This window comes from Trachurus trachurus (genome assembly GCF_905171665.1).
Source record: "Trachurus trachurus genome assembly, chromosome: 19".
Lineage (NCBI taxonomy): Eukaryota > Metazoa > Chordata > Actinopteri > Carangiformes > Carangidae > Trachurus > Trachurus trachurus.
Genome location: NC_139913.1, coordinates 18,211,985 through 18,231,703, shown reverse-complemented (window position 1 = coordinate 18,231,703; position 19,719 = coordinate 18,211,985). Strand labels below are relative to the sequence as shown.

At 41.9% G+C, this 19,719-nt stretch overlaps 1 protein-coding gene across 2 annotated transcripts in view; it reads left to right on the top strand.

Annotated features, from left to right (window-relative positions):
- Window positions 1–2,553: 2,553 nt before the first annotated feature.
- mapk8b (mitogen-activated protein kinase 8b) overlaps window positions 2,554–19,719 on the top strand; it is a 32,133-nt gene continuing 14,967 nt past the window's right edge. For both annotated transcript variants that reach the window (XM_083994964.1, XM_083994963.1), the window contains exons 1-6: window positions 2,554–2,805; window positions 11,146–11,327; window positions 13,738–13,867; window positions 14,346–14,404; window positions 16,134–16,272; window positions 18,907–19,072. In XM_083994964.1, the coding sequence (XP_083851090.1) occupies window positions 11,206–11,327; window positions 13,738–13,867; window positions 14,346–14,404; window positions 16,134–16,272; window positions 18,907–19,072 (616 nt within the window). In that variant the 5' untranslated portion in view covers window positions 2,554–2,805; window positions 11,146–11,205. The remainder of the gene's footprint in view (window positions 2,806–11,145; window positions 11,328–13,737; window positions 13,868–14,345; window positions 14,405–16,133; window positions 16,273–18,906; window positions 19,073–19,719) is intronic.

The following is a 19,719-nucleotide window of genomic DNA, read 5'->3' as shown; positions in this document are numbered from 1 at the left end:
AAGTCTGTGGTATTAATGTGCTGCGACTAATGCCACTGGTGATATTAGATAAAGATCTAAATCTGATAAATGACCAAATTATCTAACACAACACAGTGAGATATTAACATGACTAATGACTAATGCCTATACACTGGGTTTCTGTCTGTTTGAAAATCAGATTAATGTCTGGATGTTGGTGTGAAAGCCTCTGGGTATTGTCTAATATGTTTTAATTCAATTGAATGTACTATACTTTTGCTGTGTAGAAACTGCTGGGCATTCATATTCACACACGAGCAGCATAACATCACTGTCAGAAACCACACTTGCCACTGTAATTTGATACATTGCCAAATAGCCCAGCTCAGTTAATCAGGTTAGGTGTACTCTGATTTAATTCGACCAACTTGGCCTCAGGCAAGGTGTCTATAGCTGCAATTAAGTGTAATATTAATGTGTTTATGAACACATAGCCTATAGAAATAGAAGTATATTACATTTGTTCATTTGGCAGATAAATGATCAATTATCAATGAAAACTAAACATAAAACAAATAAAGACTAATTATAAAAACTAAGAAAGTTTATTTTCACCTATTACTGACCAGATAATTGTGTCAGAATTGCAAATTCCACTGTTGCCCTTTAACACTGAGCATGTCACAGTGACAATGATTTTAAATGTGAAATACATTATTAACTCAGCTGTGGAGAATTTGAGCAAAATTAAAGTTTTTTTTTTGAAGTTATTGAATTTATCCAGGGAGATCTGATCAAGCCCACAGGTTCCTTTTTAAACCAACATCCTGCTTCTCACTCATGTTGTGTGAGTTTAAAGCATTGCTCAGTTTCACTCCGAGACCCTGCAAACACACTTCTACAGCTTTGATTCTAGTGGGAAATTATACATGTATGTTGTAACATCAGCTGATATAAAGAAAAGAGAACAGAACACATGCTGAGAGTTGGTTACATGTACCGGCTGCAAACAACGGGGTCAGCACTGAGAGTCTACAAACACACACTCATAGAGCTACAGGTGGTTTGATGGTTGATGAGACTAAAAAGCATATAATATGTTTTTTTTTTTTTTTTTTTTTACACATTATGTGGCCTACCTTATTTCATCCAGTATGCGAAGAGCTTCTTGTTAAGTTCCTTCAGACATCCGCCACTCTAATCCTTCCTCTTATGCATCCCCAGCTGCCATTCCACCCACCTCTTCCTGGTCCGAGTGCTTTTGTCTGTCATGGCTTGTCACACATGACAGATCAATTGTCTCACATCTCTCACAGAAAGGACACATCAGCTCCATAACATAATTTCCTCTGTGCTAGCGCCTAGTGACGTGTTGTTTCTGCGTTTTCCGTCATTTTCTCCTATATTTAGACTGGGGAACCTAAGACCATAATTGGATTTGCAGGGCAAGCTAACGGCAGATGGGGCAGCAAAGGACCAATCCATTGTAGGCGGCACTGTGGTAATCTGATGTTTCAACCACAAGTGACACAATAATTGTCCCACTTTCTTTTAGCGCCTTGCATAGCTTAACACACAGCTGACTGGGTAATACATATGGCTCTCTAAATAACCAGATTTCAAAGAAGATATTACATACACTTTTCTGCTAGCACCAGTGATTGGAAAGACATGTAAAACTTTCCTCAATTTAAGTAAGAATGACCATATTGAGTGTATTTAAAAATCTGATGAGGGTAAAAGTATGATTTTAAATGTTACATGATGTCATAATTTAGCAATAGTAAAAGTACTTTAAAAATATATCTTGGTGATAATAATATATCTAATATGTAATGTTTCAGGTCATATGGACAGATACAGCTAGACCTTATGTCTGTTGTGCAGTAGGTATGAACTAAATGCATCATCTTTATGTGCCTTCTTGTATTTGTAAAAAATTAAAAAAATAAATAAAATAAATATTAATCTTAAAAGTTACAGTCAGATTTAAAGCCTATAAGTTAGACACACAAATTATAGCTGTAAAACTATATAGCCTATATAGGCTATATTTGCAAATCAAACTCCAACTCTACCACCAGAAGGTTAACACAAAGGGAATTGCTTAAATGCCCTTTCTGAAACAGTTCCAACATAAACAAATGTCAAAACTGCAACATTTACAGCAAATTAATGTAGGCCTATAAGTCTCACTTCCTTGTTGTTGCTGGCCTATTTAATATTGTAATGACTAATATTTTTCAGTGGACTTTTTCTAAATAAGTTCCAAATTTACAACAATCTGAAGTGTTATGTCAGGTATTACATTATCTAACTCGTTGAAAAATATGTTTTATGTAAAAAAATATATATGTATGTTACATACTTGAAAGCATTATTCAAAATATACCTATGAATATAAACGATACACTGCTGTTTTCTTTATATGCAGCGTCATTTCATGTATTTGAAAACGTTGCAAAACGCTCGCTTCCGCTTTCACCGGAGCTGCGGCCGGGAACGCGCAGGCGGTCTTGAACGCGCCCCTGGTGCTGCTCATTGTGCAGCCGAGGAAACATCGCAAGCTTCCGACGACGTCGGTATGAAATGGCAGAAACTGCTTGTGTCACGGAAGCACAAAGATTAGGTTACGTAGAAGCTACACATGTATTCTGCGGCGACCCCGACCTACTAGTGTAAGAGGGGAAACGGAACTGTATCCGGACGAAAGAAAAGGGATTAAAGTGCTGTTTTCTCCCCCCTCTACGAACAACCACAAAAAAGAGCGGCCGGGTTGTGTCTCCAGCAGGCAGCGAACAGGCGGCGACTGCGGGGCGACACTGTAGGAATCAACCGGAGAGGGTGAGCTCGACGTATGGATGTTTTTTTCCTCTCTCTCCGTGTTTGACGTGTTATTATTGTCAACTGTTGGGGGGATGGTGGGGAAGGGGAAGCCAAATGTGGGTCACACACACGTTACAGTGGGTAGGTGTTACTACAACATACATGGTGAGCAGCAGCACACACAGCAGGCAGGACAGGTCTGGCCTAACTGGTGGAAGGCAAACCCGACTGAGACTGAGGGGGGCTACACCACTGTAACCTGTGATATCAGTGCTGCTGCTGCTGCTGCTGCTCGGTGTGGGTGGTGTGTGGTGCCAGCTCCACAACTATAGTGGAAGATACAACGAAAAACGCCTTTACTCCTCAGTCTGTGGCCACTTAGTCAGTAACGTTATCGTCCTGCATGTAAACACAAACCCACTTTGGACGCATCATGTTTGTAGCTAGCATCCGTCTGCGGACATTCAAAGCTCTCATACATATTCATACTGTGAAATTAAGTCAATTCCTTCACTGTTAACCAGGGCATAGGCGGGTTTACACGGGCTATTATGCTGTAACATCATTACTGTTCATTCAATAACAACAGAAACTGATCAATATTTGGCTGCACACGAGGCTGCAGTCTTTCTCTTTATGTGGCTCCTGTGTGATTTACACAAATGCTAATCTCTCACTGATCTGTACATTTAAACATGAGTGTGAAATCCTCTAATGGCAGTTGTGTAATACTGCAGCTTGGTTTCTTTTTTTTTTTTTAATGCAATCTAACTGGCACGTCTCATTATAATAATGAAAGATATCTTATCAGGACAGTGGATCTAGTGTGTAAATTTTTGTAATCTCATCAAATGATCAGCGATAGAAACAACTTGGTCCCCGGTCAAAGGTGCGCCGGGCTGACAATGTCACTAGTTGAAGGTTGTGTGTGTCCCTGTTATACTATTGAACAGGTATAAATAGGTGATGCAGCTCTCAGACTGCACTGCACATTGATAAAGCCAGGTTTGCTCGCTGTACGACCTGCCAAGATGAGAGCAGTGGTCAGCCAAAAGCACCGGGAAATCTGACTCCTGCAGCAAACGTGAAAGGTGTCCTGCAGAGACGTGGATTAAAACCCCCCGACTCACTTTATCATCATGAACCCACATTTGTATCTAAAAGCCCTGTCGGTTGATGGTAACAGATTCAGGGGCTTGTGAATGTGAATGTTGGATATTTCCATTTTCTGAAACATCGTGTGCCATTGTCGATTGATTCCTCGGTCACCTCATGATGATGAATTGTAATGTGTAAACGGGCTGTGTTGCTATTTGTATCCAAACTTCTTATTGTACCCACAGGTGCCTTGGGAGGTAGAGTTATTGGTTGATATAAAAAACAGCCCATTGTGCTGGTTGACCTACTCTAACCTGGCAGCCGAGATCAGCCCTGACACACAAGAAAAACAAACAAAGCGCCATGCCACAGTTGAAACAGTCACGGATGATGAGGGCTGAAAGCAGTTTCCCTGAGAAATAATCATCCCTGTTTTTCCACACCTTTGGATCAAGTTCAGATTCTCCGCGTTGTTTTTAAGTTGTTGTTTTTTCTTTCTTTGTGCAAGTATGTGTTATGATTACACCTAACGAAGATGTTAAAATAATATTTGTCTCGTTTCTGATCAGCCTTTTGTCCATAGCAGCGTACTACATTGAAGGATGTGATTGAAAAGCTTTCGTTTTCCCCTCCGAGTACTCATCTTTCACGCCTTAACCATTTTGATACCACAATGGTATCCAACCCTGGTATGACTGCATACCAGATGTTAGGTTGATAAGAATATTTCCTTATTATTGTGCCTCATCAGGATTTGCATGGTAGCTAGGATTATTGGTAGAGCAAAGCAGAAACACCCCCAAATGTGCTTTATGGCCTTTATTGGCACCGATATTTGGCCCACGATGTGGCCTTATGGTCTCTTATCAGCGGCAGTTACTTGGGCTGAATGTCTGAGTGGTTGACTGATTAAATCCAACTGATCTAAAAAGCCAGTGGACTCAATCATGGTTGCCCAGATAAAAACAAATCTGTTTGATAGTTGCAAGAATCCGCATGGTAGAGTAAGTGGAGTGAAAGAGGAGCAGACCTGTAATAGCCGGCGAGAGACGGATCAGCTCCCAGCAGAGACAGCATGATGGACAGCTGAGGGGGGGAGAGGGGTCGTGTAAATCTGGACAGGACTGCCAGGGCCTGCAAAAGCCACATTTGACACTTTTTTGGTACAGTTATCTGTCTTTTCTTTCCTGTCCAGTTGTCAGAGGCATTAGTTATCAGCTGACATTTTTTTCAATGGAAGACATCAGCCAGTGATGCAGCTACAACTGTGATGCCTCAGTATTAGGGAAGCACCGATTGTGAAATTCCGTTTTTTTCTATTAAAGGCGAGCATGAAATCTTAATTTCTCACAAAAAAAACCCACATTTTCGATCACTTACCTTTTAAAGGGATAGTTCAACATTTTGGCAAATTTGCCCATTGTCATAATCCCTATAGTCTTAGGTAGGTTCGTTACCTTTAATTGTCGGTGCAAGCTATTTTGAGATCGGCCGGGCAGAGATGCAAGCTGTTCAGCTAACGCCACGGAGGCTCATGGGATTTTTCGGGCTTTCCCTCAAAACTCATCAAATGCACAATCCAACAACTCCAAAACACTCTTGTGGACAAGTTGTGACCTGCACATTCACCACGCTATGAATAACGGAACTCACAAGACAGAATTGTTTTTCAAGGCAAATGCAAAGCCAGTATTGTGCTGAAAAGAGACTTGCCGGAAAATAACTGCCCCAACAAGAACGCACCCATGCATTTTCCTCGAAAAACAACTCTGTTTCGTAACGTTCCATTATTATTTCATAACATGGTGAATGTGCAGGTCACAGCTTGTCCATAATAGTGTAGGGAAAGCCCAGAAATACCATTAGCCTCCGTGGCGTTAGCTGAGCAAAATTTGCCAAAATGTTGAAATATCCCTTTAACAAATTGAACGTGCACGCACCCTCAGGCGTCTCGACAGAGTCACATCCCCCCAAAAAGGACAAAACAAAAAAGACTTCAACATTGGCCACTGTCATCAACATTTACCGATGGCTGATGTCAGTCAATGAAGCAAATATCGGCCGATGCGTTGGTGCATCCCTACTCAATATGTACATATGTGTTAGAGCCACAGCCTTTCTGAGGGATTGCCAGTAGAACTGAAGCCCTGCCAGCCGTCATGTATTAATCAGATGAATAAAATATTGCTATAGTCAATGTAGGACCGCGCAGAATACACTTGTTTACAGAGCCAGCAGCTTTCACACATCCACTCATTTATCTGTGTACAGTCCTGGCGGCGCGGCGCAGCACGGCGCTATGCGATGCAGGGCCACACTTACACAATTTTCTGCATCCTATATCAGCTGAATCAGGTTGACAGCCTGACACACTCTGTCATACTAACCGCTCAGCCTCGTTCTCACATGCAGCCACAGCCCCCCCACCCCCCCTGCTCCCACAGTAACCCTGATATGTACGACGACTGTCTTCACATGGGAGAGAATATCATGTCACACCATATGCTGAAGCCTAACATCACTTTAGACGTATTCTGCAGGTTATAGATAGACCCGCATGTACTTGCTACAGCACGAGTACACCCCCCCCCACCCCCTCATCCCCGAATGTGTCCTATATTTGATTTACCAAATGACATTTTGTGAAAAGCATGGAAGTAGCGCTCCGATGTTATTCCTGATCTCTCTGCAGCCATACACCATCGGCAAATGAAGCTGACATTCTTTTGCTGCAGGGTGAATCAGCCTCAGGAATATAAAGGAATGTATTAAGTTATTTTCTGCAAGGCGTTGGTGCTTATGAATCAGCGAAGATTTAATAGAATTTGATAACATGATGCGACATGAGATTGAATAGTACGAAGATATCGGAGCATGGAAAATGTTGTGTCAAGTTTTTATTGCAGTCATAATCTTGCATGTTTGATAGAGCCAAGTGATCACATGACAAGATTTCCACATGTTACCTCCTAATGAAACTGCCTCACCTTCCCTCTGGTCACCTGCATTAACAATACACTGAGTCAGTTTACTTCAGTGGCGTGGCTGGGTTAAGGAGGTGTCCCTGCCTGTTCTCCATTTGATTGTGCTGGTGTTTTTTTTTAGACAGGGTAAAACAGTGAAATGCGGAGAGCAGGCGATGTACGAGGTGGTCGGCGTGAGCTTTAATCTCTGTGACGCGATGGTGAAACAGCAGCAGGTGTTGGAGATACTTTGAACTTTAATTTAATTTTTTTTTCTTTCCAGCTTGTCAGTTTTAAGCAAAGCTATTACGGAAATGTCTTAGTGTTGAGTCAGCCATGATAACCTGTGTGAAATGTGTGTATAATAGTGGTGAGTGTAAGACTTGTGATTCTTACCAACAACGATTTTCAGTCAATGAATAAAAGGCAAACATTGTTCCTTATAATAACATTAGTATTAAGATAAAAGAGAAGCTCAGCCCTGGTGATGTGCTGGGAACTGCTAGAATAATGAAGTAGTTCATTTTCAAGATAATTGGAAAATAATTTGGATGATTTCTGTATTTAATGACCTAATAATTAGTCTTTGTGTGACAAAGTGGAAGTATTTGTAAATATGTTGTAGGGCTAATTATATTTTCATCGTCATCGTGACATGCGCGATAAAGGTTGCCTAAAAGGAGAGGGTTAAATTAACGTTCAGTTTAATTGATTGATTATTCATGTGCTGTTTGTATGCTCAATATATATTTTTCTATTATTCTATTGTACACTTAATTATTTGCTTATTTATCACAAGTCATATCCTTATCACAATATTGTGTCATTGCACATTTTGCTCATATCATACAGGCCTAATGTGTTGTATCCCATCACCTACAGACTGAAGTCAGTGCAGCGGAGCACCCACACTAACCGACACAGAGCCAACACACTGACCAACACACACTGCAGCGTTTTGCAAATCTACAGAACACCCAGCTGCAGTGGGGCGAGGAAATGCACTCATTCCTTAGTCTGTTTTATTTCAAAGCTGCACAGGCACATGGATAAAAATGACTCCCCGAGCCCCCCCCCTCCCTCATGTCAGAGCAGAGAGTGCTTATTCTTCACTGCTGGAGACGTAATGTTAATAACAACACAGCAGAGCACTCCGCCTTTTTTGTTTTTTTCTTCTTTTTCACCCATTAACAGGAGAACACACACAAAACAACTTGTGCCAACATTTCACCAGTGATGCTCGGCATCATTTTATTATTTTCATACAGACAGAAAACTCTCAGTTCAACTGAACAACCACTTTGCTCCACTGTATGAACTGCTCACCTACTTTATCTTATTAATTTATCATCATGTAATGATTCCATCTCATTTTACAACACAAAGCACTTTTACCATAAAGCGCTGTATCTACATGTCTTGTATGAAAGGAGCTGCACAAATAAAGATTATTAGCCTATTATTAAATAAATAACTTAAACAATGACGCTGCATCCTCTCACACACCTTTCTCGGCCGTCAGACAATGACCGTCATCAGGAGCAGAGTTTCATTTGCAGCTCAGTGGGTACAGGGCAGGAGTCGGTGGCGAAGCACACACGGCGCCGGGGTGAGAGCCAAAAAGACGGCTCGCCTCCTTTTTTTTTTTTTCGCCTCCGAGCCGAGGAATCGATCCAGAGCTGAAACCGTGACACAGAGAATTGGAACGGAATCAAAATCATGAGATTGCAAAGACTGCCACTCCTAGACTGTATTATTTATTATGCTGTTATAGTATGTGTGGTATTTTGTTTGTGTTGCTTGCAAAGAGCTGCTGGTTCATGTCGGCATTATAGCAGCAAAATGTGTGTGCGTGTTTGCCAGATACAAATGGAGTGAAAATCGCGCCCCGCTGGCGCAAACCGGCCTCGTGTCCAACCGAGTCTGTTCGTCCTTCAGACCAGAGTTTCCTGTCGGTCAGAGCTGTGTGGTTGGAATTAAGCCTCGGGTATGATTTGGTGATAAGTGGTGGGGTTAGTGATAGGTGTGGGCTCAGGACTAAGTTGGAGTGCAGATTAGATGAGTGCATTTGTCTGAATTTGTTCAGGGAGCTTTTGATTCCAGAGAAGCATCGTAAATGTGTGTCTTTGTGCTTCTTGTGCGAGTCTTCGCCGGCGCGTATATCTTTTCTCCAAACATTTGGCAGCGCGTCTCTTTCTGTCAGACAAGATAACAGAGTTCAGCCTCTTTTGCTGAACCTTTTTATTTGCTCGGTACCTCTCTGCAGCCGCAGACTGTCGACAAGGTCCTCCAGCAGGAGGGAGAGAGAGAGGAGATGACGTTATGATCAGAGTCAAACAGAAGAAGGCAGGGGCAAGGAGAGAAGACATGGATGAGGAGGAGCAGGAAGGATGAAAAGAAAAGGCGAGGCGAGGAGAGGAGGAGGCACGGGGGAGGACGGAGGGGAGGCGAGCAGGCGGCATGGCTGCAGTATTTAAGTCCAACATTAAAAATCACTTCCTGGTGTCTTGAGCTTGTCATGATTTCAGCCATCCTTGAAATTTGATTTTTCCTTTCCTGGGCAGAGCAAATCTGTGTGGAAACCGGAGCAATCGATGTGTTTCGTGATCTTTGAATAGGATTTTAAAATATTCTCCCAGTTGGACCTGGTCTCTAAGTCGTATCGCACTCAACTGTGTTTGGTCGCGAGGTGGAGAGAAGGCAAAACAGAAGAAAAGGAAGGAGCGAAGGTTTTTGAAGGGCAGCGCGATACCAAGAATAGACCCGGAGAGTTTAGCGGAGAGGAGGAGAGTGAAGGGAAGGGATGCCTAACCGATCCTGAAAGGCTGGGGGTGGGCTGGCAGTAGTCGGGGACATCCAGAGGTCGGGTTCGCGGTCCGCCGAACGCACAGCTATCATCACAAAGCCGACCTCCTCACCGCAATGTTCCAAATTCCACTAATGATTTCATCGTCTTCGCGGCATTTAACCCAGCTCCCTGCTTCCTCTCCCGCCTGGATCATCGCTCCATCACTCTGACCTTTGGGCCTGATATACTGTATGCACAGCTCCTCTGGGCTATGTGATGCATCACAGAAGCTTAGTAGTCATTATAATTGATTAACCTCACTTTTAGAGGCCCGGCTGGTTTGCATTTCAGATTAATGAATTCTTTTTTGGTGGTGAATCAAGACGGTAACCGGTTTAGGCGGCAAAATTATATCGATTTAGGAAATGAATAAAGTATTGTTTGCTTTTTAGGAAATGTATATAGTGGTGTTAAAGGGATAGTTCAACATTTTGACAAATTGGCCCATTGACATAAGTCATAGCAGTAGGTTCGTTACCTTTAATTGTTGGTGCAAGCTATTTTTAGAACGGTGGAGCAGAGCCGTGAGCTGCTAAGGAGGCTAATGGGATTTCTTGGTTTCCCTCATCATTCTCATCAAATACACAATCCAAAAACTCCAAAACGCTCTGGTGGACAAGTTGTGACCTGCACATTCACCACGCTATGAGATAATAACAGAACGTTATGAGACTGAGTTGTTTTCGAGGTAAATTCATGCAAAACTAATCCCATGAGGAACCCCGATAATACCAACGTGCAAAGTATTGAATTTCAATTAACTGATTGCAGTGACGAGGTGACACACTGTGCCAGGGAGGCTGCGGTGTGATGGACAGGTCTACTACCTGAGCAGTTCAACAGCAGTTTGACACTTTCACTGGCTGTGGTCCCAAACACTTGCTTTGATGGGGGTACCTTATAGACAGGGCCCGCTCACTTCACACACCCTGTTAAATAATGAAATGTATCTTACACTTCCAAGAATAATGGCGTCATAAATCATAAAGGACTCATAAATCCTTCGACTGGATTGACTCAGTCATTTGTAGATGGGAGCTATGGCTATGTGCTAAATGCATCAAGTACTTTTTGAAACTTTTATGTCCTAGAGCTGAACAATGAATGGAAATGTTATTGCAAACGAAATATAATGTGATACCTAAATCAAATTTTTTTGACCAAGTTAAATCTGTTACATGATACCTTCACTGAAAGTTTTTGGTGTTGGAGTCAACTGCTAATTATGTTCTCCACAACAAGCTTTTTTCAGTGAAAATTAAATTGAAAAAATACTGCAACTGAAACTGTGAGTAATGTCTGCCAAAGTATTCACAGTGTGACTTTTATCGTAGTCCAGTCAGTGTGTTTGTGGTTGTTTTGGCTGCTGTGTGGAAACTATTCTGTATAAACCAAAGACAAAAAAAAATGAAAAATGACAAAGCTTGTCTTTCTCTTCATGCTCTGCAGGTCTTGAGAGGAGAGCTCCACTTGGATGCCCAGGCACAGTGTTCATCGCAAGGCTTCACCATGAACCGGAACAAGCGTGAAAAGGAGTACTACAGTATAGATGTGGGCGATTCAACTTTTATGGTTTTAAAGCGCTATCAGAACCTCAGACCCATCGGATCTGGAGCACAGGGAATAGTCTGGTGAGTCAGAGACAAACAAAACAAAACACTATATTCTGAAATATTCATGTGTAAAAATACAATCTTGACCATGGAAGTAGCATGATTTTATTTTTTAAGGGAAAAAAAACTATCCTAACCAATAACCAATACCTGGCTGCCCTATGTGAAAAGTAATTGTCCCCCCTTGTTAAATCATGAACTAACAGTGATAATTCAGGGGTGTTGTGTAGTATCAGTAGTAGTAGTAGTATAAGTGAAGTATCTCAAAAAGCAACACACCATAATGTGATCTAAAGAAATTCAACAACAGGTGAAAAAACAAAATCATTTTCATCTGTCAGTCTGGAAAGTGTAACAAAACCATTTCTAAAGCTTTGGGACTCGGTGAGTGGGAACCAGTGAGAGTTGTTATGAATTCTAGGGCCAGGTAGGTTTGGATACCTTTTTTACATTTATCAATGGAATCATCATTTTAAAACTGCATGGGTTATCTTTGTCTAATATTAAATTTTGTTTAATCATCTTAAACATTTAAGTGTGACAAATATGCAAAAAAAAAGTCAGAAATCAGGAAAGGGGCAGATACTTTTCCATGGCACTGGACCTACCTAGCCAGGTGCATCACTTTTTAGTGTCCCACTAGAAACACTTCAGTTGTGTTGTGTGAATTTGTACCCCGTGTGTTGTTGAATGTTTTCTGAATTTGCAAAGCATTTGTTTTATTTGCTTGTGTTTTCTTCAGTTGCAGTTAATTCAGCTCTCAGACGCACCGTAAAATTGTCTCCTGCAGTAACCTTTACCTCTGACCTATAGTAACCTTTGCCTCCTTGTTATTGATTGTCAAACTTCAGAATGCAACTTTCCACGCAGAGGCTATCACATGGGAAAAACACTTGACGGAAGCTGCTGATGCAGAGCCGCGGCCCTTTGCCAGCTGTTGGCTCTGCAAGTTTATGACATCAGACCTTAGATGAGCGCTCGCCTACAACATAGAAATCAATGCATAATGTAGTGTTTGTTGACAGTGCGGCGTGGTATTGTGTTCCCCGAGGATTTCTGTAGACGTGAGAGGATTAGGAGAAGGGAGAGTGTTGAAACATTTGAATCTGAATCCAAGGATGAGGATTGGCTCCTTTTGATTATGTCCTATCAGCTGTAGTGCTGTCATTGCGTTGTTTGCATGTCCATCATTCCAGTGGAGGATTGATAGGAGCTTCAGATATTTAATTAATGTCTCAAGAGTGGTAATGCAGACGCACCTCTTGTAATATAAGCTAAGCGAGATGAAGTCATCACGGTTGTGCCCTGTCATTAACCTTCTCTGGTCCCCATACCGAACAGGATCACCGAGAAACACGTGTGTTACGTGAGGAATCACTGGCCTTTAAATATCAGCATCTGCTGTGTTTGTTTTGTTTTTTCCAAATTTGCCTTTGAGCAGAATCCTCATTTAAGATTTTTCTTAGAAATCAGTTTTTAAATTTCACCTGTCACACTTTAATCACAGAAGAGAGCCAAGTGCTCCGCTATCTTTTTCCGATTCAAGCAACAGCCTACGCTATATTCACAATTTGAAGGCATTGCGTCATAAGGTGTTTCTAATGGATTTGTTTCGCAAAGGACTGAACGTTTTGGATAACATTTCTTCACTGTGTGTATATGATGTATGGAAACTCAGGTTGGAGATAAAATCGCTAGACTGGAATGTCTGCTTTTGGTTTCCTCAGTGCACTGAGGCTGAAGATGTAGGGTTCACAAAGTAGCTCTGCTCACTGACCTGCCCACACACCTGATAACTGAACCAGAGAGAGACAGACTGTAGGTGACGTGTCGTAACATCGTATATGATATATAACGTTATTTACGGCTCTATTTATTGATTTCTCTACGGCTTTGTTGTAAACAAATGCACACGACCAGGACGAGGGTTAGCAAAACAGCCAAAAAGCGACCAGACTTGCATAGTTCCCCTTTAATGATCACCTGACTGACGGCTGTTTCTCTCACCTGAGTCTGATCTTTTAAGCACCTTAATCTCATTGTTTTTGTTTTGTCCTCTTTGTTTCTATTTCCTGCTGTTGCCAGACTCAGAGTTCACAACCTGCCCTCCACCACCAACAGATGTACAAAGAACATGTTGTTTTATTCCTTCCGATAATAAAAAAAATGTGTTTTCAGCTGGACTTTAATAGTGCCCTCTAATTTTCAACACGTTTAAAACCCTATGTTTAAAAAACCCTGCAAACAACCAGGGAGGTCCAAATGCTTCAAGTGAAAAGTGCTCAAACATTATGTGTGAAAAATGTTCCTGTGGTTGCCAGAATTGTTTTCGTTTTGGTTGTATTTCAGTTTGGTTTGACTTATGTAATTGTGGACTGAGTCTCTGCTGCTTTCCTTCTCACCCCCTCCCACCCCTCGCCCCTCACAGTTCGGCGTACGACCACAACTTGGAGAGGAACGTTGCCATCAAGAAGCTGAGCCGGCCCTTTCAGAATCAAACTCACGCAAAACGGGCCTACAGAGAGCTGGTGCTTATGAAATGTGTCAACCACAAGAACGTAAGAGCTCCACCGTCCTGTGCTGTTTCTTTTTCATTTTTTCTTCTGTATTTCGGCTCTGCAGTTAGGGATTGTATGTTTTCAGATGTGACACCTAAACTGGTTCCATCAGGCTCTGAGTTTAAATTTCATAATCTGTGTCATTTTCGCAGACGTACATTCCTGTCTTGCACCTGCCGAGTCATTAGCATTTTAAAAAGCTGCCCGCCATGGCTGATTGACAATTGATCTAGAAAACAAACAGGTTTCCGGAGGATTACGGCTGTGCCATATTTCTTATTCTTTTGAATCACAGAACGTGTTGTTTTTATTCATTATTGATGCTCAGCCTGCTGCTGTCTGAGCCTCTCACATGAACAGTTGGTCCTGCTGGGTTGGGGATGCAGAGGTGGTGATATTGTCATTCAATACAACCTGCTTGTCTCTCCTCCTGTTAGACTGAGTGATAACTGTGCTTTTATATATTTTTTAATTTCAGATAATCGGCCTATTAAACGTATTCACACCGCAGAAGACACTGGAAGAATTCCAAGATGTGTAAGTACAACTGAGCCAAATAACAGCAGCTCACTGAGTGTTTGTAAAATCAATACAGGATACGGCATACTGGGGGCTTCGATGATCTTTTCTAACTTCTAAGGGCTGTGCAGCTTAGCTGAATCTCTGGTTAGTGTGTTACAGTGCTGTAAATAATGCAGGGAGATGTATTTCAAGGAATACGTAATCCCAGGGACTGGATGTTTTTTAGGCTGTTTTTGTAGTTGGAGAAATTAGATTCACACAGTTGATTTTGAGGTAGAAATTCACATCTTGAGAACAATGATGAATGCAGCAATTGAACTGATATCAAGGTCTTAGTACCGTTTGGTATACATCAAATACACTAATGTCTAACTCTAATGGTTCTGGTGGAGTGCAGATCCTTGTCCTTTTCCTTTGTATACTCCGGCATTCATACATTCTCCATTTGTGTGGGCTCTGTCTTTAATAAGAACAACATGGGGGTATATTTAGCAGTGTCCTGGATGTGTTTCGACAAGATTCCCTTGTAAACTGGCTGTACAATCGCAGAGAGGGGAATACGAGACCCAAATGTGGGGGAAGTGATGGTTTAGCGGAGTATGAAGGGAACGAGCATGATTAATGCCATCTTCTAGAAGCAGCGTGTGGGTCTGTGTGTGTGTGTGTGTATGTGAGAGTGAGTGTCTGCAGTGCTGTGTCTGCTTGATTGGAGCTAAAAAGGAAACTGGACAAATCATAGCCAGAGGGTTGCAGGGCAAACACAGTTAGAGGATGAAGGAGAACACTCTGTGTGTTTGTATAGTTGGATGCATACTTGCATTACAGCATGACAGTGCACATACAGATGGAAAAAAATATGGATTTTATGTACAAGTATGTTCTTCAATGTGCACAAAAATCATAATGTGGTGTTTTAACCACCTTCAGTCCATATATATCTCTATAATAATGAGTTTATACAAATATCTGTCTTATTTTTATTGTATAAATTGCACACTCTGATACTGTGAAGGTGTTGCTTTCTGTTAAGGGGAAAATAAACAAAAAAATCTGTCTTGGTTTCTTTAGTCCTTTGTAGGAGGGTTGAAGGGACAGATGATATAACAAGTGCCAGATAACATAACATCATCACTGTTTAGAAAGGAGAAACCTTGCTGTCGCTTTCTAAATGCCAGGGCAAGTGCTGCGTGGGCGAGGGAAAAACAGACCAAAATCTGCTTTAACTTTCATTTTTGCTTGGTTAGTGTTTAATAACACGCTACTTTTTTACACTGTTGACAAAGCCAAAGAAACTAAAGCCTGTTTTCAGTTAAGTGGAATGTAGCCTACCGTAGGGCGGTCTAGAAAATGACGAGTCATCAAATCTTTGATGACTTTGATTATACAGTAATACATGTGTTTTAGTGGTATTACACTGTCACAGAAGTCATGAAACTACCTCTCATTTGAAATAATTGCTTATATGAATGATATACTTGCCAATATGAGATAGATAGATAGATAGATAGATAGATAGATAGATAGATAGATAGATAGATAGATAGATTCTTAGTTTAATCTGAGCCATGCCATTGTGCAATGACAGCAGTCACGTATCCATCCAGCGTTAGAAGTATACAGCTTGTTTTCAAGGCACTGGTATCAGGTGTTGTCTGATACACAAGTTCAGGTATCAGAATCAATATAAGTAAAGAAATTGGATCGAAACATTTCACCTGTATATGTGTGTGTGTTTCCCCTGCAGGTATCTTGTGATGGAGCTGATGGATGCCAACCTCTGCCAGGTGATTCAGATGGAGCTGGACCACGAGAGGCTTTCCTACCTGCTCTACCAGATGCTGTGTGGAATCAAACACCTACACGCAGCAGGCATCATACACAGGGTGAGGCTCTCTAACATACTGTATATATACCCACAGAACAGTGTGCCTGGATCAGCTCCAGTTATTAGGCCACACATATGCAAGATTAAACCAGTATTCATCTGTAAATGAAACATTTATGATTTAGCAGCTCTCGATGTCTTAAGAGTAGTAATATAATATAGTAAAGTCATAAAAGGATGAAATACAGAGCAAATAAGAAGACTGTTAAGTGAGATATTAGTTAAACTCCTAATCTTGGTGGAAGCAGTGATTCAAAATGTGGCAGGTTGAGTTAAAAAGTTGGTATAAGCCAAATGGGCAGTCACAAAGTGATCCTGTATAACATTTTAAAGAATAGGTCAGCATCTTAGGAAAGTTACTTATTTGCTTTTCTGATGAGCGGTGAGTTAGATAAGAAGATTGTCCAGTCATTACTCCCTGCCAAGAAAACCACACGCATTGTGTTGATTATTTTAATTATTGATGATGCTACTAAATTGTGAAAGGCCCGTTATAATTGCTCACAGACCAAGCTCACCATTAAAAAAAACAAAGATATTCAATCTACTGTCTTATGTGACAAAGAAAAATGTAGAATCCTTTGATTGGAGAAGTTAGAATTTGCTATATTTGACATTCTGCGTAATTATATTGCTGCATAGCCAACATTAGCATTAACAAATGTTTACTTATCACTCTTGCCGAGAGGTTCAATAATAATTCATTATACAGGAGGTTAGAAAACAACTCACTGTGCAGCTTTAGGGCGGCCTGGGCACTGCTGTGGCTCGGTATCGGAAACTGATAGGAGAGGCCGACCAGTGATAACAGAGGCAAAATACAAGTTTTCTCGTTTCTTATAGACTGATATGAAAATGTTGCAATAGTAAGAGCAATGGAAAAAACCCACAAACATGTCCTGACTTAAATGACTAAAATGATTCACCTTCAAACACATGCACGCACTCAGGTGCTCATATTCACCTTGAAACAGTATGACACACACACCCTGAAGCAGCAGCACCAATATACAAGAATCCCTCTTGTACGTATGCGCACACGCGCAGGCACACACACACACCCACGGCACTCTGTCAATCACCCTCGGTGAAAGAAGAAGCAGCAGTAGATTAGCGGAGCTCCTCTTGCTCTGCCAGGCAGAACTAATTCAGCCACAGGCGCAGCTAACCAGCCTCGCTCGCTTTGGCACGGCTCAGCACGCAAAGCTTTCATAAGGTGAACAGATGCAATATGAGTCATGGTTGCCAAAGATTCAGGTCTCTTGTTTTTTGTGGCCATTGTCCCCGCGATGAAAGCTCCGTAGTCCTCTTAAAGATGCTCACAGTCACAAAGCACTCACTAGTAGTAAAAGTTATCCCAACCACTGAGGCAGTCGAGCACAATCAACTGCAGTTTGAGAGAAGTTGAGATGAGTAGTGTATTTTTCCTAGTGTGCACTGCAGCCACCTCGATGTTTTCGGCCACTTGGATGGGAGCCGCTGAAACAGCCGTTGCATAACGCTCCAGTGTAATTGTCGCAGTGTAAGTCACGCTGAATAGTAATTAGCAAAAGCTGTCATTGCTGGCAAATTAATTGTTGCAATAAATCAACTGGCACACAGTCATTTGTAAGATTATAACCACAGACAATGAGTCTCATTTCTGACAGGATGCTTTTTGTGCTTGAGATTTGAAGAGGAAGAAGAGTTGATATCAGGTCACTTTGTCAGCATCAGCTTCAGAAAAAGAAAGGAAAGATGAGCAAAGTTAAGTGAGAGGAGGCGAGCGGTGCCAGCAGGAGTTAATGCTCAATATACAGTATGTCTTGCTCCTTTGGGAGGCTTGAGATTCTTCCTGTATGTGTCAGGTGATTGATGTGAAGCTGTGCAGCGTGTAATAGCTAAATAATATCAAATTAAAAGTTGGACGAAGCAAAACAAAAACCACCCACTATTAAATCAGTTTTCAACCTGGTTATTAAAGGGATGTTTCAACATTTTGGCAAATTGGTCCATTTCCATAATCCCTATAGTTTAGTTTTGATTGTCGGCATAAGACGTTTTAGAACGGCGGAGCAGAGTTGTGAGCTGCTGAAAGCTACGCTACGGAGGCTAATCGGATTCCTTGGTTTCCCTCATCAAAGTCAACTTCAAAACGCTCTCATGGACAAGTTGGGACCTGCACATTCACCACGCTATGAGAAAATAACAGAACGTTACCAGACAGAGTTGTTTTTGAGGCAAATGCAGAGACTGCTTGCCGAAAAACTAAGACCGCAGACAGGAACATGAATCAGCTGTTTTGCATGAATCTCATAGCGCAGTGAATGTGCAGGTCACAACTTGTCCACGAGAGTGTTTTGGAGTTGTTGGATTGTGTATTTGATGAGTTTGATGAGGGAAACCAAGAAATCCCATGAGCCTCCGTAGCGTAGCTCTGAACAGCTCACGGCTCTGCTCCGCCGTTCTAAAAATAGCTTGCACCGACAATTAAAGGTAATGAACCTACTCCTAAAACTGTAGGGATTATGGCAATGGGCCAATTTGCCAAAATGTTGAACTATCCCTTTAACATGAAACGTAAAAAAGCTACAAAAAAGAGACTCTAAATCAGGTTTGTGATTCTCACTGTTTTTCACTGTTCTTCATCCAGGACCTAAAGCCGAGCAACATCGTGGTGAAGTCTGACTGTACTCTAAAGATCCTGGACTTTGGCCTGGCCAGGACAGCTGCCACCGGCCTCCTCATGACGCCCTATGTGGTCACCCGCTACTACCGCGCCCCCGAAGTCATCCTGGGCATGGGCTACCAGGCCAATGGTGAGTGGAGGAAGCGGCTTCTTGACAGTGACCGGCCAATGAGGAGCTGCTGCCTGGCCTACTGCATGGCCCTCCCCCTTTTTTGAGATGTCTCAACAGCACCTCCCAAACACGCGCACACACACACACACACTCTCCCTGTTCCTGTAAAGGTCGCACTCTGGGGAAGCTGGCATGTCGGGCATCAGTGCTTTGTGGGTAACTTCTTGTCAGGGGACTCTGGTATCCAGCTGTGCTTTAGCATGTGTTTGATGTTTTATTAACAGCCTGGCTAAAAAAAAACAAACAAAAAAAAGGCCAGTATGGACACCTTGCCACTTGCACGTTTCAACAGTTTCACTTAGCGCTCCTGCTTGGAACATCTCATATCGCAAAATGGTCTAAAAGGGATAGGTCGGTATTTCTGGAAATATGCATAGTCATTGGTTTTAAGATGGGAAGATTTATGTACCACTCTCACATCTGTTTGGATTTGGTTAGCTTAGCACCAGGACAGGTAACATAGGGCAACAACTAGCCTGGCTCAGTGTCAAATTGCCAGACTGAGCTAAGCTAGCTGTTTCCTGTCCAGTCTTTATGGTGAGGTAAGATCATGTTTCCTGGTTGTAGCTTTGTACTGAGTGTTCAGAAATGAGAGTGATATCTAT